The sequence below is a fragment of the Balaenoptera acutorostrata genome, chromosome 13, assembly GCF_949987535.1.
Source record: "Balaenoptera acutorostrata chromosome 13, mBalAcu1.1, whole genome shotgun sequence".
NCBI classification, from domain to species: Eukaryota; Metazoa; Chordata; class Mammalia; order Artiodactyla; family Balaenopteridae; genus Balaenoptera; species Balaenoptera acutorostrata.
The window spans coordinates 13,106,688-13,134,434 of record NC_080076.1 but is presented as its reverse complement, the minus strand read 5'-3'; the positions used below and the strand labels follow the sequence as shown (position 1 = coordinate 13,134,434).

Here is a 27,747-nt window from a genome sequence, read left to right as displayed (position 1 = left end):
CCATTTCATATTTCTGCTCAAAGCTCTTCAGAGGCCGAAATCTCAACTCCTGCGCATGGGATGATGTGGCCCAAGCCCACCCCCTGGACACCCACCCAATCCTTCCACTTTCCCTTTGTTTGTTTGTTTATTTATTTATTTATTTATTTTTGGCTGTGTTGGGTCTTCGTTTCTGTGCGAGGGCTTTCTCTAGTTGCAGCAAGCGGGGGCCACTCCTCATCGCGGTGCGCGGGCCTCTCACTATCGCGGCCTCTCTTGTTGCGGAGCACAGGCTCCAGACGCGCAGGCTCAGCAGTTGTGGCTCACGGGCCTAGTTGCTCCGCGGCATGTGCGATCTTCCCAGACCAGGGCTCGAACCCGTGTTCCCTGCATGAGCAGGCAGACTCTCAACCACTGCGCCACCAGGGAAGCCCGACTTTCCCTCCTTATAGCTACATCACCTCCATGTGCTTTCTGGAATACGCCAAGATCTCACATGCCTTTTGCCTTTGCACATCTGCTCATCTCCCTGAAAGGAACCCGACTTTCCTGTGGCAAATTCATACTCATTCCCCAAGGTTTACCTCAACAACTTTCTCCCTGTGAGATCATCCCCAACTATCCTGGGCAGTCCTAGGATTCCACTTATGCCATTAGAAGAAGTTTCGTATGGAGGCTAGGAGCTTCAAAGACAGAAAACTGGTGTGGATCCTGGCTTCATCGCTTTGCAGCTGCGACCTTGACCTAGTTACTTATAACCGCTCTGTGCCTGTGCCCTCATTTATAACATGGGGATATAAAGGTACCACTGGTAGGGTTAGTGGATGATTTAAATGAGTTAAATGCAAAGCACTCAACAGTGACTAGCACAGGTTACGTTTTCAAATGTTATGATACCTTAATCATAGCTATTGTTGGATCACCATGTAATTTCTGACATGTGTTTTTCTCCCTAGATTATAAACTATTGAGGGCAGGGACCATATTTGCCTTTGTGCATTCCCAGCCTAGAATAGTGCCTGGCATTCAAATAATTGTGGCATAAAATTCAGAGGCCTGAAGAAAGGAATGGGGAGTGGTTCCCCTTCCTCTCCTAAGACTTGTAAGAGCCTTCAGAGGGATAAAGAAGGGGGGAGGGAAATAAACAAGAAATGTAATCGCCACGAGGGAGGGACAGATTGTTTATGCAAAGTCATATCCCTGGCGCCTGGATACCGAGCTCGTCACAGGCACTCAATAAATACATGTTGAAGGAGGAAAAATGGGGTGTATAAAATCAGGAGTGGAACAGAAGTCAGGAAATGTTTTTCTTTTTAAACGTCCAAACATAAAAAATTATAGAAGTGATATCCTATGCCATTTACATATATAAGTTGCTCAAATTTAAAGAAAGGTTAAGTTTGCCAATCGAGACATCCAAGGCATCTCTTCTCAATGTGACCAAAATTTTTCTGTTTAAGGATGGAGAAATATTAAGGCATGTTCTTTCCCATCTCTCTCTTCTATGCCCTTCAAGAGTCTAGGAGATATTTCATTGCTGGAATATGAAGGTTTAAAGTATGGGAAATCAATTTATTTGTGTATGAAACATAACTACTTAAGACATTTTCTTAAATTCCACATTTCTTACCCTTTCACTCATATATCCCACATTGGAGTCAAACACTGAACATATTTGAAACAAGGGCCCAGAATACGAAATACTTACCGTGAAAATATTACTTCCTAAAAAATGATATAAATCAAGCCTTGTCAAGGGTTTAAGATGCAAGGTTAGGATAACATTATGAAAGAGGTTTCTGTTTTGTTTAAACATCTCTTTAAAAAAATGGACATTTCTAAAAAAGAAGTTTTTGAATCTGTAAAGCGTGTTCCCCATTTATTTCTTGTTGTGATTCAGAAATACAAGATATGAAAATCAGGTTACAATTCTGCCACAAAAGCTTCTAAAGTAGCAAACACAGGTTCTAATATATATCAAAATAGCCATATGCACTCTTATCAGTTGAAAAATGTCTTTAGAGTTGTCACATCAAGCAAGTGTAAAATATAATAGCTATTATCTCCTCTTCAAAATACCAAATCTGCCATCACTGGTCTGAACTAAACAAGATTTAGTCCAGAATACGGAAGGTTATGGTTAGTAGGTATTTTTTCAAAGCTGAGTCACTAAGAAGATAAGGAAATGAGAAAGATTCAAAACATTTTATGTCAAAAGTATGAACCTTTTAAGTATCCTCAAGTGAGTTAAGACACGTTTAAATTGGAATATGATATAATAAAATGAAATCTGTTGATGATACAATTCAGTAAGAAAAAAAATTACGGTATTGACTTCTTCTAGAAAGACAAAGACATACAATTCTTTGCATCTAAGCAACTATGATCAAAATGCTCTTGTCATCTAAATATTAGAAATGGTCTCTCAAATTTTTACTTCTAAGAATCAACAATATATGGTTTAACAGATCCAAATAGAGACATAATTAAACATATATGTGTTCGTATAAAGGGGCCATCACTAACAGCATTTTTAATTTCTTCTCCTTTCAGGTGTGAAAATTAAATTTTAAAATATAAAGAACAACTCTCTTGACTTTGTTTTTGTAAAAATAAATGAGAATTGTTTTTATACCTTTTTCAATGATAGAGGGTCCTTGAACATATTTTGGAATTTCTAAGGCTGAATAATGTTAAGCATTTTAAAATAAATATACTCACAAATACATTATAATAAAACAGTACACCCCAACCTAGCAAAGGCAGACACTTGGAACTGAAACTCACATAATAACCTATGTCTCACATACAGAGAACCCACATTTCAAAAGAATTATGATTGAACTTCTTCTGCTACAAGTAAGACATACCCACTTCTGGGTACAATAGAAAGTGTTGAATCAATGCAATCCTTAAAAAAAAAAAAAAAAAAGCCAATAGTTTCCCTAACAATCTGACTCAGGCTTTCTCTTCTTCCCCTGAGCAAAAAAGCAAGTCAGTATAAAAAAAGGTTGTACAAGAATTGAACCAAAAAAGATAAAAAATAGAATTTGCCTTGTAATATTTTCATGTTTTGGATAAAGCCAGATCGTTATGTGATGCTGCTGAAGTGTCTACAATCCCTCATCCAAACCCCTTCAGGCCAGATGTGTTTCAGAATTCATCCTTTTTTTTTTTTTGCATTTAAAAAGGTAATATGGGGCATATACTGGATATTACAAAACATCTCCACAGAGTCTGGGGCAATCCCTGTAAGTCAAACCCATTGGTATTTCTTCAGACAAAATTAATAAACAGCCCATGGAGTGGCATAAGTAAAAACCATAATAAGCTCAAGTCAGTTCAAGTCGGGTTTTGCTATCAAATGAATTACGGCACCAAATTTAGGAAGAAAAAAAGGAACACCTCAGTTTTCAAAGCTTTTGGGGTACAAGAATGTAGACCTTTGCCATCTCTGACAAAGAAGCCCATTCCCTGATACGATAACCTCCACAAATCTGCTCTCCTGCCTGAGCTTCATTTGGGTTGGGGATATCTCCCCGCCGTGGAACAGGGGCTTGTAAATTTGTTCAGGCAGTAGATGACCTGGAGTTACAGTGCTCTCTCTGAGGATACCTTGAGAAACGTATATTGAAATAACTACTGCAAAATAGTTAATTTTATTAAATGAGGCATCACCTGGGACTAGGTTTTAATATAGACCTTCAGTAGAAGGTGCCAACATTCAAGAAACATTTATGAGAAAAGAATGAAATTGAGAAGCACCCAGCTATTAATTTGTATCCGTGAATTAGGAAAACACAGCCTTTACTCCCTTTTAGAGGCTGCCCGATATGACTCAACTTTGCAGACGATGGCTCTCTAAGGCTGAAAGATTCATGAAACCATTATGGGTTCAAACCACTCCCATAAACTGCAATGAAGTCATCCCAAGCAACTTATATATTAAATAATAATTTCTTCTGTCTTTGTCAGTGTTTGAAAATGCGCCATTCTCATGTCTTTTAAAAAGACACCATGGATGAAAGCCATTAGACATCTTACTTTGTAAAAATTAAGTCATTTTAAAGTCAAGAGTTCAAAAACTCAAAAGCAAAAAAGATTTGCTATAATTTTGAGGTCTTTAATCTTTTGTAGAATTGTATTGTTTTGTATTGTTACCAAAACAGTCTTTTGTGTGTTTTTTTAAACAATAAAAAAAAGTTTCTTCTTCAACAGCTGTGGTCTTTTCTCACCAAAAGGAACTGGAAGGTGGTAATGTATAAACTTACTGTGTAGGCAAAGGGGAGGGGACACAGCGTTACAATGGAGATGACTGCCCTCAAGTCGGAGGAACACATACAATGACAGAGCGAAGCAGGTAGCGGTGGCTAAAACTCATCAGAGGCACTTGCTGTGGAAATCCAACCAATGGACAACGGAGCCTGGCATCTCGAAACAACACTCAGGGGACCAACAGGATTTCCAGGGCTCTACAGTGAGAGTGATGGCTGGGCTTTCTTAACATGTGGTACAAAGAGGATGTCCTCAGGGTCAGTGGGAGAGTCACAGAAAGAACAGGGTGGTCATTTTATTTCAAAAACGGTATCTTCAACATCGGCCTTGTCGTCCTACATTTTTTTTCTTAATGAATAAAACTGAAACATGCTATCATCAGCCTTTCTTAAAAGCTACATATATGCTACGAGGAGATGAAGGTCACGCTTTCTAATTTTTCATTTGCTTTAATAAATTCATTCATTAATTTAAAAAGTCAAGTCAAAAAAAACTGGTCTTCTCTTTTTTTTTACAAAAATATTATAGCAGTATAAGCAAAATTGGAAAGGAAGACATGGGAAGAATAAGACGCTACAATGGAATGGGTGAGCTTCAGGTCATCATGGCTACTGAAGAAATTGTAAACTTTTAAGCTTCTAAGAGTTGACTTCTCTTCAGAAAACATTTTAGGAGCCTGCCTTTCCCGGTGAACAAAAAATGCACAGTGCCCTAAGCATTTGAGTCTAAAGAAGACAAGAAAGCATTATTTTTTCCGACTGGAAAATATTTATCTCCTTTGTTCCACTGCATTGTCCTCTCCCATCCCCCTTGTAGTTTTATGGGATCAAAGAGAAAGAAGCCACGAGAGTCCACCAGCAACAGAGTAAATGAGGGACGTTACTATGCACTCAGACACAGTGGCAATGTATAAAATGCATCTGGAATAAAATACACCAAGTTAAAAAGAAAAAAAGAAAAAAGAAAAAAAAAAGGCCCCAGAAACCCACAAACTGCCTCTCATGAAAGGTTAAAAAAGTGCTTGGAAAGTACATTTCTGGACTTGATCTCTACCGGGGAAAAAAAGAATAAATAGAAAAAAAATTTCAGTGATCACTCTGGAATCCTATCCTTTACCCTGCTCACACGCTATGAATTCCCTTACCATCACTTCTCCGCCTCGGAGAATCAAGTGGTCTCCTGCTCCGAATTTGCATAGTATTAATAATATTCTCTGGAGTTGAACGTCTATCCCCCTGCTTGCAGCCAGGTTTCTGAAGAGCACTGGTCCAATCTCACAGATTCGAAAGCAAGACATGAATGTCTGCAGGCCAAAAACTGCGTCCTGTTTAGCAGCAAGCTGGTCAAATTATTTAGAAAGTCTTTTTCCAAGGGATAAGAATTAGGCAGTTTTGTCTGCAATTTCAGATTTCGCTCTCTGCATCATGCAGCGACGAACTATACTGTCGAAGCTTCCAAGGTAAAACAAAGCAATCGTACGGAAGAGGCCCATGGTGACTACCTGCAAGACAAAGAGACCTTTGAGCTCATGCAACAGGACGACACAATCATCCATTTCAAGGGATTTTAGGATATGTCTCTGATAAATAGTTTCTAAGTCGCATCTTCCAATCTGCTCCAAGGATAAGTACGTATAATGAAAACTTCGTAAGTGCCAGCAGAACACGGAGAACAGAAGTTGTCTGCTCTGAGCCACTGGACAGCACAGGGCCTGCCAGACAGGTAACGACAAAACATTTGTCCAGTTGATATATGCAAATTATACAAAGAACAAAATAGGGATTCTTAGTCGTCTTGGGGTTCTCTGAGCTAGGGTAGATCCAGCGCAGCACCTCAAATATCCAAACTACAATCAAGGCTTTTTGGTTTAAGGTTTATGTTCTGATCATAAAAGGCAGACCCTACTCTAGGCGCTGAGAGCACTGTGGTGAGAAAGACCGGTGCCGGCCTCCACCAGCTCACTCCACACCAGGGCAGACAACCCGCTGAAAAAAGGCAATTACTACTTCAGGGTTAAGACAGCAATGAACCATATCCATTAATTTTCACTCTTTCCACTAAAGAACTCTCACTACAACACCTGTAAGTGGAAATTTTAAAAGGCGTAAAACTACAAAGAGAAATATTTTCCGATACACAAAGCCTCAAAAAATTTGCCTCCCAAGCACCCTTTTTTTAGGAAGCTACCAGAAGAGGTAAACAGCCAAAGAGAGCGGTGTCAACAAAGAAGGGCAATGTCCTGTGATGCAGAAGGCAGGGGAGCCAATACCCAAGAGAGGCAGAGGGGATAACCGTGAAGGGGAGGCCGGGGTCAGCTCAGCACCTGACTGGGGGCAGCCAGTCCTGACAGGCAGGTCAGAAGGCACCAGGAGGCATTCCTTCCGGTGGTGAAACTGATAGAGTATCTGATATTTCTGAGAGGAGATGAAGACAGTCATTATGAATAACACACAGAAATAATACATAAAAAAGGCCAACAGTAGTTTCGGGGAAAACAAAAGGTTGTATAAGAAAGGAAAATGAGTTATGTGCATTACAGAGCTCAGCTGTGAATAGCATTTAAATAGCCCTAAGGATGGTTATCTCAATACAGATCTAACCAAAATCGCAATACCACTAAAAAGGGAGGGTGGGGATGGAGGAGAGGCGGGTGTGAGCAGGTGAACGGGGTGAAGAAAGGAGCGCTCCATCCTCATCCTTCAGAGCAGAGCTAATACCTGATCCCGAACTGAGAAATCAAGTGGAAGCAGCCGCGTAAGTATCTGCCTAGAGATAAGGAGGTGAAGGTCAGAAGGTCCTGCTAAGAGGACAGCCTGACTGCTTCTGAGAAAGGTGAAACGTGGGATATGGGGTGAGGGTTTGCTGTTTCTCATAATGAGTCTTAAAAACGATTTGATTCTCTGAAGTGTGCGCAAGGATAATTTTGAAAAATGTAAAAACCAAAGGGAAGCTGGAAAAGGCAAACTCTGGAGACAGTACAAAGATCAATGGTTGCCAGGGGTTCAGAAGGAGGGAGTGGGGGATGAATAGGTGGACACAGGGGAATGTCAGGGCAGTGAATAGTCTGTATGACACTATAATGGTGGATACGTGTCACTCTACATTTGTCAAAACCCACAGGATGGATGGATAACGCCATGAATAAACCCTAGTGCAAACTATGGGCTTCAGGTGGTAATAATGTATCAATACTGGCTCATCAATTGCAACAGTGCGCCACACTAACGCAAGATGTTAATAACGGGGGGGGGGGAGGGGAAGAGAGGGTCTGCAGGAACTAATTTCCGCTCACATTTTCTATAACCCTAAAACTGCTCTAAAAAACAAAGTCAATTATTTTTTTTTTAAACTTAAGGGAATGAAAAAAACAACACACAGAAAAGCAATTATACTACAGCATAATAAGAGGCTAAAATAGGGGTGAGTCCAAGGCATTTAACCCAGTCATGGAGATTTCTGGAAAAAGCAACGTTTAAGATGAGACCTTGAAGGAAGGTTGGAAGTTGGTCAAAGGAAAGTGGGGATGGAGGGACGAAGACAAAGCAGCAGAAAGAAGAGGAAGGGCAGGAGGAGAAGGAAGAGGGGGTGACAGGGCCAGAGGTCAGAGGGCCGTGCCAAAGGGGCTGGGAGTCTGTGTCCTGTGCACCCGTGCCAGCCGGTGACGCCAGGTGAGAAGGCAGACCCTGGGCTGCTGGGTCTCCAAGAGAAGTCCGAAATCTCGACTTTGAACATAAATCTAATTTTGAAACTATTCTATTTCCACACGCAGGCTCATAGCAGGTGGACCAAACAGAACGTTTCACAGGCACGTGGCTTCCCAGTTCACAACCTCTGGCGCACAGAGCCTCAAGCACGGAGTGTCCTGGTCCGAGCTGCAGGAGCAGCGACAGGGCCAGGAAAGTGGGCCGACCTAGGACGAGAGGGCGGGGGGACAGAGCGGCCCCCCGACATGAGGGGCAGGAGAAGCTGGGTGGGCGATGACACGCCCGCTTCTGGTTGGTCTCGGAAGTGAACGCGAACACTGATCACGGGGACAGGGAACACAGAGCTGGTGACGGAAGGCAGGGGGCAGGACGCTGGGGAAAATACTGTAAAGTCTTCCCGTGGACGTGTTGAACTTCAGACATAAAGTCACAGCCCAGGGAAAACATCTAAAAGAAATGTAGTGTCTCGTAATTTTTTTTCTTTTTTTGGCCACACGGCATGCAGGATCTTAGTTCCCCGACCAGGGATCGAACCCGCACCCCCTGCAGCGGAAGAGCAGAGTCTTAACCACTAGGGAACCACGCCAGGGAAGTCCCTAGCGTCTACTCTTAAGAGAGAATCAGAGTGAGAAGAGAAGAGGGAGGAAAATCAACACCTAAGTCCCGGGGACTTTCCGCCTGGACGTGGTCGACTGCACATCGTGTAGCGCTGTGTCATCAACTGCCCACTAGTGGGGGCAGTCCCTGCTCAGTGGCCCTCCCACCCCTCCCTGCCCTCCTCCTACCCTCCATCATCCTCGGCTTGGTCTTTCTAGAGCAATCCCTCTGTTATAACTCTCATTACACTGCACTGTACTAGCCTCACCATTCTTATCAGTCTCTCCCTCTAGACTGCAAGCCCCCTGAGGTCAGAGAGGTTGCCTTACCTCTGATGCTCCAGTAGCAAACACGGCACCCGGCTCATCAAGGAGCAGTTAACTTTTGTGTGCGTTCTGGACAAACTATAATTTCCGTGAGGGCAGGGATTACGTTGAATCCCTGACTTATCTCCCTAAGCTTCTGTGGCCTGACTCACAGGAAAGTGTTCCAGTCTAATATCCTAGGACTTTTAGGCAAGTCCACCCCATCCCCCTAGTGACAGAGATTTCCATTTTTCAAACACAGAAGATGAGTGATTCTCAGAGGAGAACCCAGATTAACACCCCAATAGCAGAGACAGTGTTTTCTCTCTATATCCACAGTACCCAGCATGAAAGTCTTCTTCCCAGACTAAATTCCTCAAGTTACAGCTTTAACCTACTTCCTTTTTACTTCTCCCAGGCAAAGGAAGAAAAAAGTTGATACTTCAATAAAAATCCTTCACATCCTCATGTAAAGCTGCTATGTCTTCCTTTAGCCTTTTCTCATTGAGGTTCACTGAGAGGTGCCTGTTGTCTGTCTGTGTGTCCATCTGTCCAGAGGCCTAAGCACACAGCTCAGCTCACCTGCTGGAGCCCTTCAGTGATGGAAGTTACCGGAGCCATTCCACAGGTCAGAGATGAGAGCATGTACCCATCTGAGCCGATGGAACTGTTGAAATTTCCTTGCTAAAATAGAAGGAAAAGAAAAGACAGAGGCAATAGTAGCAACATGGGAAGGAATCAACTCAATCACATTGGAAACAATGACGTGTGTCTGTTCACTTCAGGTAGGAGGAGAGGGTAACAAAGCACATGTCCCAGCTCAGAGACGAACGTGGCCTCAGCAGATGGGCTGGGATGGCTGGACAGGCACTTCTCAAAACGTGGGTCCATGGACCCTGAGTGTCCTGAGACCCTTCCACGAGGACAAAATGATTGTCATGATGATACTAAGACGTTAAATGCCTTTTTCACCCAGTGACACTTGCACTGACGGGCAAAACTGCTGTCTCATTAGCACAGACCACACTGGTGGTGCCTCTCCACTGCCACACACACTTGCAGTGATAAATAAATACACAAAGAAAACAGAAATTGTTTAAATCTCCAAAAAATTTTTAAATGTCAGTTTTGCTTAAAAATGCCCTTGATAAAGCAGTAAAATTAATCGTTTTGTTAAATCTCAACCCTTGAGGACATGTCTCAATATTCTGTGTGAAAAATCCACATGGAAGGGGACAGATGCCTTGAAGAAGAGCCCTCCTCCAACCGTGTAAGTCAGGAAAGGTCCTGCTTTTTCTGCAGAACACTATTTTTACATGCAAGAACCATGGACTGACAATCTGTGGTTACTCAGACACGGGTATCTGGAAGATACTTCGCAGAAAATGAATGAAAGGACTGTCACGTCAAGGAAAACTGGCAGCTTTTGTGATCAATGTTCAAATCTGAGATTTCAAGGAAAAATTAAGAATTGGGAAAATGTATATCTGCCATTTTGAGACTGTCAGCTTCCCAATACAGAAAGACTTTTATAATAAGATCAGCAGTGATAGTAATGAATGTCATTTTTTTGATAACTCAGGGAATCCATATTTTCCAAATGACTAATGCATAATGTTACAAAACCATGAATGGGTACAAAACATTCAAAGTGCAAGGCAGACCAATGGATTTTCATGTAACAGAGAACAAGAAGTTCATTGACAGAGTTTCAATTTCACATTGCAACTAACCTTTAAGAAACTACTATTCATCCAGTTTAGGTTTTATGTCCCCCCCCAAAAATAAATAAGAATGTGCACAATTATCTGAGAAGCCTATAACATATTCCTTCCTTTTCCAACTATATGTCTCTGTAAGGCCAGATCTACTTTATATCCTTCATTCAAAATAACATGTTACAGCAGACCGAATGCAGAAGCTATGAGGATCCAGTTGTCCTCTATTAACACAGACATTAAAGAACCAGCGAAATGTAGAACAACGCCACCCTTCTCACTAAATTTTGTTTTGAAAAATAATTTTTGTTATAAAAAATGTTCATTAAAATATAATGGATTTATCATTGTTATTTTAAATGAATACATATTTTTAAAATGACGCAGTTTCAATTTGTGATACGGCAAATATTGATAAGTATAATATTGATAAGTATAAACAAAAGTTCTCTGGGGTTGTCGACAACTTTAGAGTCAAGAGATGAAAAAGCGTGAGAACCGCCAGATTAAATGAATCCTGCCAAAATACGAAGAGCTGCTTCAGATCATTAAAAACATGGAGTGTGTTTGCTTTGACTTGAGATAAGCAGGAAAAACAAAGTCCGCCCAACCCGCTGGTGCCCTCTTTCTATGCCTTTGAACACAATCAGGGCAAAGTTCTCCCCACGTCTGCAGATATTTTAATAGCCTTCGATGCTTCCTGTGTTCTGCTCGGTTCGGCCTGAACATGCAACGGCACAGACGTTCCTTCCAGGCCAAGGCCCAGCCTCCTGACGCTTCTCGTTCCAATCGTCCCCAAATTTCCTAAATTCAACGGGTCCTAAGGTTTACAGACATCCTCTGTACATGTACACTTTTCTGCATGTGGGTTAACGGGAATGTTGCCAAAAAGCTTGTGGCACATACAGCTGTCCTACAGAATAGCACCTGGTTTCTAAAAATACCATTTTTGACTCTGAATAAACTCAGTAGCCTGGAAGTGCATTAGCTGAGTGGACAGGATGATGGCCCAGTGGGCTTGTGGCACTTTCTTATTAGTAAACATTTGGCAAAAGGATACTGGGAAGCAGGAAGGCGAAAGAAAAATCCTTAATCAACACGTCTGGCAGTAAGACACCTAAAATAATCTAAAACTGAAAATACTGCAGGAAAGAAGAGGACAACATGCCGTATACAGTATATAGTACATACCGTTTACACATCACAGGTTAAGTCTCATTTTCCTTTCAAAGAACCAAAATTCTCAGACTGATCAATCTGTTCCTAAGATGAAGATATATTACTAGTTTCCAGAACCTACTAATCAACATGGAATCAATAAGGGAAGAAAAGTACAATCTAATATTAGATATGATGAATTTAACTGACCAAATAACCCCAATAATTTATATTTTGAAATAAGCCCTGAGAAAAATATCTTTATGTAAATACAGTACTGTTAACTATTAATAAAAGGAAACAAGGATTTTACTTACTATGGCATCTTTAACAATTTGTTTGGCCACTTGTTCTGGTTTGCAAACAGATGTGGTCTCTGAAATAAGACGAGTCTCCAAAGGCTAAAGGTGAAAAAAATAGACATATCAATACCATTACTGCCCACCGAATTAAAAAATAATTTCACAGCCCTCCTCCCCCAATTTATACATAATTCCAGTTTTCTACCTTTGAACTGATTCCTGTTTTTAGAATTAGCTCTATCTAGGTTTCAAATCAGTTTACTGATTACTGGTTACTGTATAAAATTCAGCCCGGTAGCTGAAGCAAGACAAGGAGGGCCCAGCTACTCTCTGTGGGATGTGTGTCTCGGTTCCAATGAGGACCATCAGAGCTTAAGTTTAAAAAATGAAAAAAAAGACCCTGCCCTGTCTTTATTTTCATTTTTAAAAAATCTTCTTTGGAGCGACATGCCACACATGTGCTCAAAAATTCTTTAGAAGGGAGTTTCAGCTGGAAGTTTCAAAACTTAAGCCTTAAATGGCATGAAACAAATTTTATTTACCATGTAGGCTTGAAAAAAATAAAATAAAATAAAAACCAGAACATATTTTCTTAAAATAGAATAGCATAGTGCTCATAAAAGTCAAGTGTTGCTTGATGAACCTAAATTAACAGAAAAGCCCTTTTGAAGGTGTCAACATTTGATTCTTCCAGACCCCCAGGCTAACATAACCGTGTGTGGCCAGATACTCAGGAGATTTAAAGGCACTATGGCGCCCCCTATAGGACCCGCAGATCAAGGTAGAATTTTATTTACCCAAAGAAGTCAGCCCGACATTTTAGTGGAGGAAAAACAAAAAACCCCAATTTAACAACAAAATCAAATCTTCATGGGGAAATCACCGTCCTTTGTCAGCTTTGGCTTCCGCCTAAAAGACCACTTACCAAATGTTGCAAATCTGCTTAGCAGATTCCCCTTATTCTAGAACAGGGCATTTGGCTTAAATTTACTTCTTTGAAATAGTAGTAATTTTTAAGAGGCAGCGCCAAGGAGAAATGAATAGGAGAAAAAGCTTCTAAATCACAAACATCTTTTTGCAAATATACAGCCCATGGAGCATAAGTGCGAATTTTTATGCTGTGCAGATTCACACTTACTAAGCATCACTATAAAAGAGAAGAAAACACATCAATACCAAGTTCAAGGGGATAAGTTCTGATTGATTCCTTCCTCCCCCACCTTGTTTGCTCAGAGAGTGCCTACCACGTGTCAAGGCAGGTTCATCTGAACAAAGCGCAGAGCTGGCATTCAGCTCAGGATGACTGACAGTCACTGTATTAATGTTAATGTCCAGAGGTGATGAACACTATAGAGAAAAATAAGGCCAGGGAAGAGGATTCACATCTCACGGGAAGGATACTTGAGATAACAGAGGGTCAGGGAAGTCCTCTCCAAGGTGAAGGCTGTACAGAGATGGAAAGAAGCACAGGAGGAAGATCCATTTGAATATCCAGAGAGGATGGCAAGAGTAAAGCCCGCAGGTGCGAACAGGCCAGGCAAGCTCAAGGAATAGACGGGGCTCCGGTGTGGCTAAGGCCAAGGAGAGGAGAAAATGCTGAGGGCAGGTGGCCGAGGTCCAGACAGTGCGGGACCCAAAAGGCTCGAGGCTTCTGGATTGTATTCCAGGCACGCTGGGAGCTAGGGGAGCTGCACTCTCTGATACACAGCCAACACCAACATGTGCTATTTAATTCTAACTTTAAATTACTTAAAATGAAATAAAATTAGAAATTCAGTGCCTTGGTCCCACTAGCTACACTGCAAGTGTTCAACAGCCACAATGTGACTACCATACAGGAGTGTGCAGGACCATTTCCACCATTCTAAACATTCTATAGGACTGTGCTGTACAGGAGGTCTTGATCTTTTGGGGTTTTTTTTTCAGTTTTGTTTTTTGGCTTTTTTTTTACACAAGAGGGGTTTGACCAGGGGAGTGACAAGACCTGACTTGGGCTTTAAAAGGATCACTAGCTACTTTATGAAGAACAGACTCCAGCGGGGTAAGAAAAGGAGCAGGCAGACCAGGCTGAAGACCATGAGAGCAGTTCAGGCAAAAATATCAGTGGTTCTCACTGCTGGGATGGTAGTGATATTTGCAGTTTAAAAAAAAGGTCCGATTTGGGATAAATTCTGAGAACAGAGCCCAGAGGATGTGCATGTCAGCTGGATGTGTGGTGTGAGAGCAGGAATCAAGGCTGGCCTTGCGGTTTCCAGCCTGAGCAGCTGGGGGAATGGTGGGCGCCGGGTAATGAGATGGAAAATAATAAGGGGGGAAGGAGAGGGAATTGCAAGTTTTGTTTTGGAAATGTTAAGTCTTAGGCGCCCATTAGACCCCCGCGTGGAGACAATGTATCGGCAACCATTTCAGGTGTCTAAATGTGTTTAAGGCTAGAGGAGAAAATATTATTTTTAACGAGTATTATCTTGTTAGTTAAAATACAAGTTGTACTGTTAATCAGAAAACAAACACCTTATTAATTAAATAAAGCTTGAAGATTCTTAGCAAAAATGGCCTTTGAAAATAGGGCTACATCCTCCAAGATTCCAAATGAAAGTTCCACAAAGTTCGGAGGCCTCTTGCAAGCACATAAATTGAAAGGAACTCAATTTTCTGACTGATGAAAATGCCCCCAGGCCGAAGGGTGGAAAGACAGAAAATGGGAAAAGGGGTTTCCTATGTTCAAAACTCGAAACAGGGCACAGCGAGGCATACTTACCTTGGTTTTGTTTTCTTCTGCAAACCCGGGGGTGTCTGTGTCTGGTGGGTAGGCAACTGTGACATAAACATTATAGGGCTTCACCTGCATTTCAGAGACAACATGGACCCCTTGAGTAAACAAGATACAATTTCGCATCCTTCCTCATCAACCTGCACTGGCTTCCAGGCAGATGTTCTAAATACGGCCCTGATTTTCTCAAAAGGTGGTGAGACCAACAGGGTGATTCTGTAAGAGGAAAACTACCACCAGGTGAATCAGGAAACTCTTGGCCCTGAAGATCATTTAGAAGTAAAGGCAAAACGCTCACCCCAACCTCAATTCCAGAAAACAGCTGGCCCTGAGCTGGGGAGATTCGCCTCCTTCTAAGTTCCTTCCACTCCCGCTGACCAGGGGCCTGGGAGCTGCCCGTGAGGACAGCAGAGGGTGCTAAGGGGAAATCCGCTCGTCCTCCCTCCCACCGCACACCACGTGGGCTCGGTGGCCGAGGCCACGGGACAGGTCTACTCCTCGGACATCAGGAAGGAAAACGAGTTTGTTTTCCTTCACGGCTGCTTCTCAAACCCTCGTTATGTTGATTTCATTTACAAAATATGTTGAGATCATTCAAATCCCTTCCCCAATGCCCTTCGTGTGCCACCCCAGACCTGGGTCTAGAATTATATCCACCCCCTGAGAAGTCTGCTGGTTCAGGAACTCCCCTGCCAATGAGGGGCTCAGGGGTCACGTCCTCCACCACAGAACCAGCAAACAGGACGCTCCCCCCGAGTGGACCCCCCAAGTCAGACCAGGACAACCTCACCTGTGAACCATCTCATTCCGTATCTATATGTGGAAACTCCTTCCCAGCTTCTCTTCCAGGCCCCCTGGCTCTCTCTGGAACAGAATCCTAGGCTTGTTTACCTCACTGCTGGGTCTCCTCACTCATAAACACACCCCCGACAATTCTAGAAGATTCTCCTGCCGGTCCGACAGGACACACCTTTCCCACTGACCCCCTGCTCCACACTCGTATCTTGCCCTGATGCTTAGTGACGCTAAGAGGGATGGATTAAACCATCAAATATCTGCCATGACTTTTGTTTGCTTTTGGCTCACTGCTTAGCCACATGGAAACGCCTGAGGGAGTTGGCAGCAGACAGGCAGCTGGTCGTGAGGAAGACCGCTGTGCGTCTTAAGGAAGCTTCAAGTGACAACACTATATTGCTTCCTCATGCAACAGCCTCTGAGAGCATCCCAGGGTCCTGTGTTACATTTGGCTTTTTTTCTCCCCACTTCCTTCTGTGCAGCACAGTCCTGAGGGCTGTGGAGGAGCCGCAGGGGCAGGAGAAGCGTGCGGGCAGAAGAGCCTGGCCAGCCAGCCCAGGAAGTGCAAGAGCAGAGGACGATGTCCCGGCTGGTTCGGTTCCAGGCACCTAGGGCGCGAGAGTGCGTTCACTCAACGTCGCCGGGGCATGCAGCTTCAAGGCTGGTAAATAGCTCTGGATTCGGGCCGGCAGTCAGGCTGATGAGTAAGCAATTCCTCTTCCACTTGTTTTTGAGACGCTGACTTTAAAAACTGTCTCCCACGGCCTTGCCCTTTGCTGTGCACAGACCAGAGAGAAACACCACCAAAAAGGAAAAGCCAATACGCAGTCATGAGACAGCCCGCCCAAATCCTGAAGCTGACCGCTCAGACGATGTCAAAGCAGTGCTTCCCCAAGTCAAGGTTATGGCCGAGCTTCCAAATGGTTAAAACAGCTTTCCAGAACAGCTTTTTCCCGGGGTGGGCAGAGATTGTCAGGGTTGGGAGAAACCAGTCCAATCCCTTTCTGGGTACTGGTATCCTCCCGACGATCATGGAGCCAAATGACTCTCTCAACCTATGGCTGGATACCTCCAGTGGCTAGTAACCTAACCGCTGTATTTATTTATCCAACAAATACTTACTGCATTACTACTATGCCCTTGTGGAGCTTACAGTCCCCTGAAACTCATGGTCAAATAATTTGTTAAAATCTATATAAACTATATCTACAACCTTCCTTTAATCAACTAATCCCATAACCCCAGCAGAAAAGGAAATGAGGTTAGTTTGGCTTCACTGGTTCTTGCTAAGACAAGTGCTGACTCCTCAAGACCACTTCTGCTAAGAATTTATAAGCCAGGACTTCACTGATTCCCGTTTACGTAGCCCCTGTCTGCGTTTCTGTGTTCTCCTCACTGACCGTTCTGTCTCCCCCACTGCTCTGCCCTAGTCCCATCCTGTTACCATTCCCTCCCTTCTACCTGCCTTCATTCTCAGTCAGAAAGATGCCCACTTGCTCAAGAACTGGCTTATGACCAAAATTATCTCACCTAAGGTGTGCTGTTCCTCATTCCATCAAAGCAAAGGCATGGGGGCTGGAAACAGGATTACAGCTGTTGACATGAAGCTCCAGAACTTAAGCTTCGGCTTACTTGTGGGCCATGGCGGGAAAAGACAGGATTGGGGGGCGGGGCATGAGGCCAAGGGAAATAGAAAGGGGGACGCCTAGTTTTCTTTTACTTGGTCTCTGCTACCACATCTTTGGCTACACCCCACCTCAGAAGTCTGCTTTCCAAAAAGATCAACTTCTAAAATCTTTAAATGATGTATTTGTACCTAAAAGACTGAGTCAAAAGAGGACGACCAAAAAAAAAAAAAAAAAAAAAAAGCCAACAAAGCATTCTTTCAAATTTAGTCATTGTATGTAAAACATTTCTAGGTCCAACTTTAGTCTGAGGGTCAAGGGCTGGGGTGGAGAGGAAGATTTAAGAGTTCATTAAACCAAAAAAGAATGATCAACAGCACTTAGAGTCTGACTAAGTCTAGAAGGTTTCATTCACAAAAACACAAAAATCACCTTGGCCAAACAGGCCAAATGATCCAGGTTTCAAAAACACAGGATAAGTTTGGATAAGTTTGTAAGGAAACAATTGTTTTGATGCAAGTTCTGCTATGAACAAACTAGATTTTGATTACTGAATTTACTTCCCCTCAAACCTACTTTCCATGTACATGTTTACTTTAGTTTTTGTTTATGTGAGGGCATTTTTAATGGAGTCCAAATACGGAGCGAAGTCAAGCTGACCAGCAAGTCCAGACCGGCCACTTGCAGCCTGTGAATCACACGTGTCATTAGGAGGCTTCAGGGACTCGTCTGGGCTAGCAGCTCCTGTCTTTTCCCTCTTCTTTATTAACATCTTCTTTCTACCCGAAATGAAACCAGGCCACCCAGATCACACACTTTGCCCTAAATGAGTGAATCCTGAAGTCATTCTGCAAGACAAGACTCGGGGACAAAAAGCCCTCGTGCACAGACCTTGCAATTCCAAACTATCCCTTCTCCTACTGGGTTTCTGAGACCAACGTGAAGGGGTGAGGCAACCCCTGACCTGAATTATAGACACGTTACAGAGGCAGACAGGCAGCCAAAAGGCGGAACCAGAAGGCATGGACTTTGGTACTGTTTCTGTCACAAAGTACTGACGCGGCTCTGAGCAACCCAATGGCTTTACTGAAGACTCAGTTTTATTACCTAGAAGGTGGCATAACAACATCTGCCTCGTATATTTCACAAAACTGTTATAAAAATAAGATGGTTATTCGTAAAGGGACTTTTCAAAGTAAAAACTACAAAAGAAATACCGGTGTTCTTGTTGGAAATTTCACAGGCATACGCGCCCCACTGGCTGAGCATATATGACAGTGACCTGTTATTGATTAAGAGTATCAAGGACATTGATGACAATGAAATTTGTGGCTGGTTCCTTTGGGATGAGAACAGCACAGTCTACCAGTCCCTAAGTGGCAGGTCGGGATTCTGTCACTGACCCGAGAACACGTCTGCACTGCGTTGCTCATCCAATATCTGCGCAGCGTGGCACTCTGCCATGTACCATCGAGGGCTCTTCTGGGGGCTCTCTGAATCAGGGGTCAGCAAGCTATGGCCCTTTGCCTGTGTTTTTACTGGCACATAGCCACACCCGTTCGTTCATTTAAATCCTGCACAAGGCTGCTTTCCTGCTATCCCAAGAGATGTGAGTAGCTGCAATAGGCACCATCTAGCCCTCGAAGGCTAAAATATTTACTCTCTGGCCCTTTGCAGGAAAAAAATTTATCCACCCTTGATCTTAATCATCGAATGGGATTCTCAAATCGCACTCTTACTATAAGAGGATTGGCCACAGTGAAGTTTCCTGTGGGCTTCTTGACATCATGACGTAGTGTTATATTTCAGTATACAGCTGACCCTTGAACGACGTGGAGGTCAGGGGCGCCGACTCCCTGCGCAATCGAAATTCCACGTATAACTTCCCAGGAGGCCCTCCGTACCCACAGAGCTGCATCCACGGATTCAACCAACCTCAGATCACCAGGTACTATAGTCTTTATTGAAAGAAATCCACAAATAAGTGGGCCTGCGCAGTTCAAACTTGTGATGTTCAAGGTCAACTGTATATAGAAATAGAAAGAATTTTACCTTAAAGTATGGGATTTTGGAAAGATATGTGCGATGCTCACTAAGCACCCCCATGTGACAACAACGCAGAAGTCTACTTCTCGAAGCTGAGGAGGAAGGTTATACACATCTGACAAGTGCTTATTTTATGCTAATCCTAACCACATCCTCCTTCCACAAGATGTTCTATTCACTGTGAAGATAAAACGCACTCACGTTCATTAGCATTTCTTTAGGATATTAAAATATAAGTATCAGGAAAGCCAAATTGCAATTTTTAGTTTCTCATTTTCACAAACAAGGAAACTGAGAGCAAGTTAAATGAATTTGTCTAAAAACTGAGAGCTACACAGTAGCTCTTTCTTCAAACACATTAGTTTTATTAGTCAGTCATAAAGGACAGATCTTTTTGTTAAAGGAGTATCTTTAAAAACGTTTAAAGAACAACAACAACAAAAAGTTAAAGAATAAAATATCTTACAAAAACTCAAACAGTATTAGGCCAGTAAAGGCGCACCTCATTTTATTATGCTTTGCTTTACTGCGCTTTACAGATATTGCATTTTTTACAAATTGAAGGTTTGTGACAACCTTGCCTTGAGCAAGTCTATTGGCAACATTTTCCAACAGCGTTTGCTCATTTCGTGTTTCTAAGACACATTTTGGTAATTCTCCCAATATTGCAAACTTTTTCAATATTATTATATTTGTTATGGTGATCTGAGATCAGTGATCTTTGATGTTATTACTAAGACTCACTAAAGGCTCAGATGATGGTTAACGCTTTTTAGCAATAAAGTACTTTTTAATTAAGGAATGAATGTACATTGTTTCTTTAGACGTAACTAACGCTATGCACTCTTAATAGACCACAGTACTGTGTAAACATGGCTTTTATATGCACTGGGAAACCAAACAATTCATGTGACTCGCTTTATTGCGATATTCGCTTTATTGTGTCCGGAACCGAACCCACAAAATCTCTGAGGTATGCCTGTAATGCTGCGAAGATGTTAGTAGTGCTAACCGTGTATTAAATTTTTATGCAGTGAAAAGCATGTTAACTGCAAAGTTCAGGGGTTGCGTCAATTCTCCTTCACTAATGCCAAATCTACAAATCTCGAATTTAATACAATGATACGTGTAAGGAAGTTACCAACTAAAGCGGAACATATATTGCTGGGCTGACGGAAGACAGCTCTTACCTCCATCTGCAAAGCTTCCGCCAATCCCCTGATGGCAAACTTGGACGGAGAGTAGGCTGTGAAACCAAATAGGCCTAACTGCCCCGCCTGGGAGGACACGAAGACCACCCTGCCCACGCGGCGCTCCTTCATGGTGGTGATCACCGCTCGGCTGGGGTACACGCTGCCCAGGTAGTTGACGCTCATTAATCTCTGCAGGGAACAAAGAGGCCGCGAGAACTAAGCAAGGTCAACGCCCCAAGGCTGCATCCCACGGGCATCCTGCCTTCTCACCAAGTCTGAGCTAGTCAGTGGAGCCCAAGTGACTGGGAGCTCAGCCGATCTGCTGAACGAATAAAGGCCTAATGATCCTGTAAGTGACCGTGACACACAGGACCTGCCACTGGGAGCCTATTTCAATCTAGCCTTACATTCTCACGACGACAGCACTTATGTCTTTGCTGAAGACTGGTCAAAATTAGTCTTCTCCTTATTAAAAAGTACACTGCATGTTGCAGGTAATACTTTTCGAGAAACAGTTTTGAGGAAAGAGCTTCTAAGTATTTCCAGCCCTATTAGTTCTAAGTGACAGAAAGATCACAAAGAGACGAGGACCGGGGTTGACAGCAGGGACTGTGGTGTAAAGCCTGGTTTCTACCATTTACTGCCTATTTGATGATGAACAGAAAAGTCAGACACTCTACTTATTTCCTCAGTGAAAACAGGGTTAATACGGGTGTGATCTCACAGGCCTGCAGCAAGGATTGAAAGAGGAAACACAAGGCAAGTGCCTGCACAGCCCCTGACCTACAGCAATTACTCAATAAATGTCGGCTCTTATATTATGATGGGTAAGAACTCACAGAGGCACCAAGATCTACTTTCCCCTCATCCTGGGAACTCTTAAAAACCTTACATTTTCAACCTGAAAGTCTCAGGATACTGCCTTACAATGTTTCTATATTAAAAGTCTTGTAAAAATACTAGATCTATCGCCATGTGAAACCAAACACTTCACTGGGAAACTTTAAGTCCATCATGAAAGGTTAACTCAACAGCATTAAGTAACTTTTAGAAACAATGACCAGAAACACCAGCAGGCCAGGGGGAAATACTTAGAAGTTTACAAAAAGCAGAGGGCAGACGGTACTTACACCGTGACTGCAGCTACTTTGAATATTAAATAAAAGTACATGTGCACAGGTACAAAACCAAAGAAATGTAGAAAATTGTAAGTGACTATGTTAGGATTCTGGGATTCCCATTTTTTCCCCCAAATGTTTTTTAATATCATTATACTGGTTTGACAAAAAAAGAAGGCATACTGAACCCATGTGTAAACCTTAGCTCCCTTTGGAGACCCCACTAAAATCTCAATAGAGATTTTTTTCAAGGCAAGAATCCATATGAGCAAAGAAAATAGCAGCAATGACATTTTGGAAGTTGAAAAGAATGACGAGGGAGAACTAACCTGGCAGAAAGCTGAATGCGAGGTGAGGAGCAGATAAACTAAAAAGCAAGATTAAACCACAGAAGCCCCAAAAGGCTCCAGCAGCACCAAGTACCTCTGGGGGCAGGAGGGCAGGCGTGGGGCTGGAGGACAGGAATGTGGACTAAGGGTCTGTTTAAAAAAGTCAGATGGACAAACCCACCCACCGCCATAATCAGAGATTTCAGTACCCCACTTTCAATAATTGACAGAACAAGTAGACACAAATCAGTAAGGAGACAGAAGACCTGAACAATGTTATCAGCCAACTGGACCTAATCGACACTGATTGAACACTCCACCCAAAACAGCAGAAAACCATCAACCCTTGGTATCCATGGACGATTGGTTTCAGGACACCCCCAGATACCAAAATCTGCAAATGCTCAAGTCCCTCATATAAAATGGCATGGTACAGTCAGCTCTCTGTATCCTCGGATATGGGGGGCTGACCCTATATATTCTTTTCAAGTGCACATGGAATGGCTATAAGATAAACTATATTCTGGGCTATAAAACAAGTCTCAATAAATTCAAAAGGATTCAACTCATACAAAGTATGTTTGCTGACCACAACGGAATTCAACTGGAAATCAAAAAGAGAAAGATTTCTGGAAAATCCCCCAAATATTTAAAAACTAAGTAACACACTTCTAAATAACCCAAGGGTCAAAGTGACAATGGAAAGGGAAATTATACAATATTTTTAACTGAATGAAAGTGAAAATACAACTTATCAAAATCTGTAGGCTGCTGCTAACGCAGAACTTGGGTGGAAACCCGTAGCACTAAATATCTGTGTTAGAAAAGGGAAAAAGCCTTAAATCGATGACCTCAGCTTCTGCTTAAAGAAACTATAAAAAGAAGAGCAACTTAAAACAAAAGTAAGCAGAAAAAAAAGAAATAATAAAAATACAAGGAAATAAATGAAATAGAAAACAGAAAAAAACAACAGAAAAATCAATAAAGCCAAAAGCTGGTTGTTGAGAAGATGAACAAAATTGATAAATCTGTAGTCATACTGGTCAGGAAAGAGAAAGAACACAAATTATCAATATCAAAAATGAGAGAGGTAACATCACTACAAACTCTACAGATGTTAAAATAATAATAAGGGAATATGATGAATAACTTTTGTCAATAAATTCAACGATGTTGATGAAATGGACAAATTCCTTAAAAGAGACAAGCTACCAAAGGTCACTCCAAAAGAAATAGATAAGAAGATATAGACGTAGCCCTACTACATCTGTTAAAGAAACTGAAGTTAGAAACCTTCCCACAAAGGAAACCTCAGGCTTCACTGGTGAATTCTACCAAACCTTTAAAAAAGAATAAATCAATTCTACACAAATCCTTCCAGAGAACTGAAAAGGAGGGAATATTCCCCTACTCATGCTATAAGGCCACCTTGACCCTTACACAAAACCAGAAGATAACATTACAAAACACTACAGCTAATATCCCTCAAGAACAAAGAAAGGATAATAATAATCACAACCAAGTGGTGTTTATCCCAGGAATGCAAGGTTGGAAACATTTGGAAACTAATCAGTGTAATTCACCATATTAACATACTAAAAAAGAAGAACTCTATGATCATCCCAATAGATGCAGAAAAAGCATCTGACAAAATTCAACATTCATTCCTTATAAAAACTCTCTGTAAACTAGGATAAACTACTAAACTTGATAAAGGGCATCTACCAAAAACAAAAAACAGGGAGTTCCCTGGTGGCCTAGTGGTTAGGATTCTGGGCTTTCACTGCTGTGGCCCTGGGTTCAACCCCTGGTCAGGGAACTGAGATCCAGTAAGCTGTGCAGTGCAGCCAAAAAAAAAAAAAAAAGAATTAAAAAAGAGAAAAAAAACAAAAACAAACTACAGCTAACATCATACTTAATAGTAAAAGACTGAGTGCTTTCTCCCTAAGGTCAGGAACACGACAAGAATGTCTGCTTTCACCAACTTCTATTCAACACTGTACTGGAAGTTCCAGCCCATGGAATAAGGGCATCCAGATGGGAATGGAAGAAGTAACACTTGCAGATGACACGACCTTGGATGTAGAAAGTCCAGTGAGCGCTAGAATTAATAGTTGAGCTCGGCAACACTGCACGACCAGTACACAAAAATCAATTGTATTTTTCTATATTAGCAATGAACACTCAGAAATTGAAATGAAAACAACCATTTACACTAACATCAAAAAATATGAAATACTGAAAAACAACGTGCAAGACCCATACACTGAAAATTACAAAACACTGCTGAGAGAGATTAAAGAAAACTTAAGCTAAATAAATGGAGATATATATTATGGTGTAAGGGTTAGAAGACTCAACATTATTAAGATGTCAGTTCTCCCCAAATGGATCGATAGCAGCAGTGTAATCCCAATCAAAAACAACTCTCATAAAGCAGAAAGTAACACACCATTGTAAAGCAATGATACTCCAATAAAGATGTTAAAAAAAAAAAAACAAAAAAAACCTCTCATCGTTATCTACAGATAGATAAAACAAGATACAGCTCCAAGAACCCACAGAGAAAACCACTGAGAAGGAAAATTAAGAGAAGTGTGTTGGCGCGCCCCAGGACCACCTCCAGCGTGGGCGATTCGCTGGAAGGTCTCACGGGGCTCTGCGCACAGCTGTGCTCGCGACTGAGGCTTGTCACAGTGAAAGGACACAAAGCCAGACCAGCCGGGGCAAAGGGCACAGCGGCCAAAGTCCAGAGGAAACCAGGAGCACATTTCCACGAGCCCTCTCCCTGTGGAGCCTCACAGGACGTGCTTAAATTAAGTCCCCCCGGCAATGAGTCATGACAGCACAAACTACTGTGTACCTGCGATTTACATGCATGTGAACTTCGGTAAGATTAAAATGAAAAAAAAACTCCAAACAAACCAAAGAACATAATTGAGATAGAATCCATCTTAAAGAAAAAGGAACTCTTATCTTCAGAAAATGCATCAAACGTGGTAGTGTGTGTTCTAACAGGGCGTGTCGGTGATAAGCCCACACCTGGACTTGACCAGAACAAGGCAAGTGACCAGACCGAGGTGGGAGAGAGCAGAGGGGCGCGTGATGGCCTGCGAAGGGGACGCCCCTCTGCAGCACGGTGGCCTCCGGCCTCCTCGCAGGGCAGCCAGGGGCAGAGGGGCGATGGCCAGAGACGGCGGGGCCCACGGCAAACAATCCCTGGAACGAGGCCCTGTCACGGGAATAGAGCAACAGGTTTGGGGTTAACCAGCCTTCCTCTTTAAAGCCCAGTCCTTTCGGAGGAGAGGCCAATTCCGACATCCCCTGTCAGCTGCTTAAGCCCCTGCACCGTGCTGACCTCTGTTCTCACCGCCCTCACTCCACGGTGACCCACACCGGCACCTCCATCCACTTCCCAACACCACCAGCCGTTGTCTTAATCACCCTGACAGTCCTAAAAGTCTCCTGACACAGCAGGCAGAAAGGGCCTCTAAAAGCTGCGATGCAGATCTCACTACTCCCCAGCCTGGCTTAAACCCCTTCAGAGGTTTTCAACTGAAATCCAAAGTGGCCCCATCCCACACGCCCAGGGCTCGGGAAACTCTGGCCTCCTGGCCTCCTAGTCAAGCTCCTGGAGTTTGCCCGGCTCTTTCCACCTCGGGGCCCCTGCAGCCACTGGCTCTCCGGACTGGATCTCCTTCTTGGCGTCTCTGCACCTGCCCTTCGGGTCACCTTCCACACCGTGTGAAAGAGCCTCCTCTTTTCCTTTCCCATTTCCTTTCCCCCGAGTATCAATACTTAGCGCATCTGTAATCACACTGCTGATCCGCTGGATCCTGCCTGGTCTGTCCCACCTTAGCTGGGCCAAGGCTTTATTCTCCTGCTCACCACAGCATCCCCGGGCCCTAGAATGACACTCGATTCACTAGAGGCTTTCTCGAATATTTGTGGGTTGAATGAATAAAAGACGAAGGACGTTAATATTTACACACAGCTACCCTGAGCTGAGCATTATGCACCCAATTATGCTACTTCATCCTCATAGCCCTGGGAGCCGTACGTCCCATTCACAGAGATGGAGGCTGAGGATGGAGGAAAACCTGAGGCCAGAAGGAAAAAGAACGGTCTGCCTGAGATCACAGTTAGTAAATGGTTAGACTTGAAACCAGTTGTGCTAAGATTTAAAACTGGTTTAGTCTGATGCCAAAGGCCAGCTTTTTTCTACTGTCCCATGCTGCTGGGGACAGAGCAACAAATAGTCTGTGTGCGTGGGTACTGGTGTGGGTGGGAAAGAAATCGATTGTTTTTCTAAATGAAAGAGAGAGAGAATGAGACACAGACAGAAGGAAGGAGATAGTGTGATGGAGACTGAAGGTTGAGAATAAAGTGAGTTTTTTAAAAAAGATTAGATTTGTGCTTTTTTATAATATTTCAGCATGCTTCATATTCTATACATGTATTTTACTTCTTCCTTCATCTCACCTGCTTCATGTTTTCTCCTTGTCATTGATACCCACACACAGTCACCTGGTCTTTTTTTCTTTTTTTTCGGCCATACCGAGTGGCATGCAGGATCTTAGTTCCCTGACCAGGGATCGAACCCACACCCCCTGCAGTGGAAGCGAGGAGTCTTAACTACTGGACAGCCAGGGAAGTCCCACACAGTCACCTGGTCTTATACTCTTAGTTCCTTCTGTTCTTCTCAGTTATAAATCCCCACAAATCATTCACTCCATTACCTTCGGACTTCCATCAGACACACAGATGGAAACAATCCCTCCCCTTCTGTCCCTGGACACACCCCGCTTCCTGAGGTCTTAGCTTTACAACTATGCATTTATTTATTACAGCCACATAACTACTTACACCTCGATCCTCTTTGCCGTCCACAGCCGGTCCAGGTGAGTCTGCTGATTGATTCTCCCTTTATATCATCTTTCACACACACACACACACGCACACATGCACACACGCATGCACGCACACACGCATGTGCACACACACGCACACACACATACTCCTCTTTCACTGGCCACCTCTGAAGCCTTTCCCCTCATCATTTCATGCCTAGACTACAACTATTTCCCCCAACTGATTTTTTACACAGCTGTTGAGACAATCTTCAAAATCTCCCTGTCAATACTTAGAGAAAAAGGAATACAGGTCAAGACAACTAGCTTTTATGCCGAGTTGATAAAGGAGCCTTAAGACACTAGAGTTCCCGCTAAGGCAACCCTCTGCTTCCATCTCCATCTGGACCTGCCTAGCTCGCTTAATCACAGAGTTTACGGTGCTTTTCCACAGTCCGCCAGAAGCAAGATGTCTAAACTGCCGCTCCTGGAGTCTCCCCGTCCATAAAAGGGGGATGCATTTTAACTTCACAGAGCAAATCATTCAAAACCCATGGCTACCAGGAAGGCTCTAGAGACCAGTAAGAAAGAGATGGTGGACGCAATGCCAACAAAAGAAAAACATGTTTTGCACCTAAGAAAGACTTCAAATCTGATGTGCGTTTCTTTGGCTGACCTTTTTAAAAACATAAATATGAATATGACGCATTATCTTTTGTCTCTTGGTTTCAAAACTCTAGAGTCTGCTCTTCACCTTTTTTGGGTTTTCATTGTTAAAAACACTGATACTTGACAAGAAAATCCAGCATCTCTTGGCGTACAAAGAGCTCTCTTGATGATATGACCTCAGTGAATCAACGCAGTAATCTGTGTCAGGTTGAAGGTTTCATTCCCATTTTACAGCTGAGGAAACCAAGGTCCAGAGACTTGTCTAAGCTTCTAAGGCTAGATGGTCACTGTGACTAAAATCTTGTCCAGCCTTC

General features: G+C 42.9%; 1 protein-coding gene across 2 annotated transcripts in view; it reads right to left on the bottom strand.

Annotated features, from left to right (window-relative positions):
• Positions 1 to 1,845: 1,845 nt before the first annotated feature.
• KDSR (3-ketodihydrosphingosine reductase) overlaps positions 1,846 to 27,747 on the bottom strand; it is a 38,191-nt gene continuing 12,289 nt past the window's right edge. The window contains exons 6-10 of one of the 2 annotated variants that reach the window (XM_057526726.1): positions 20,465 to 20,656; positions 14,797 to 14,880; positions 12,054 to 12,137; positions 9,443 to 9,544; positions 1,846 to 5,755 (exon numbers count right to left, since the gene is read on the bottom strand). In XM_057526726.1, coding sequence (XP_057382709.1) covers positions 5,636 to 5,755; positions 9,443 to 9,544; positions 12,054 to 12,137; positions 14,797 to 14,880; positions 20,465 to 20,656 — 582 coding nt within the window. In that variant the 3' untranslated portion in view covers positions 1,846 to 5,635. The remainder of the gene's footprint in view (positions 5,756 to 9,442; positions 9,545 to 12,053; positions 12,138 to 14,796; positions 14,881 to 20,464; positions 20,657 to 27,747) is intronic. The other variant, XM_057526727.1, reaches the window with a different exon arrangement.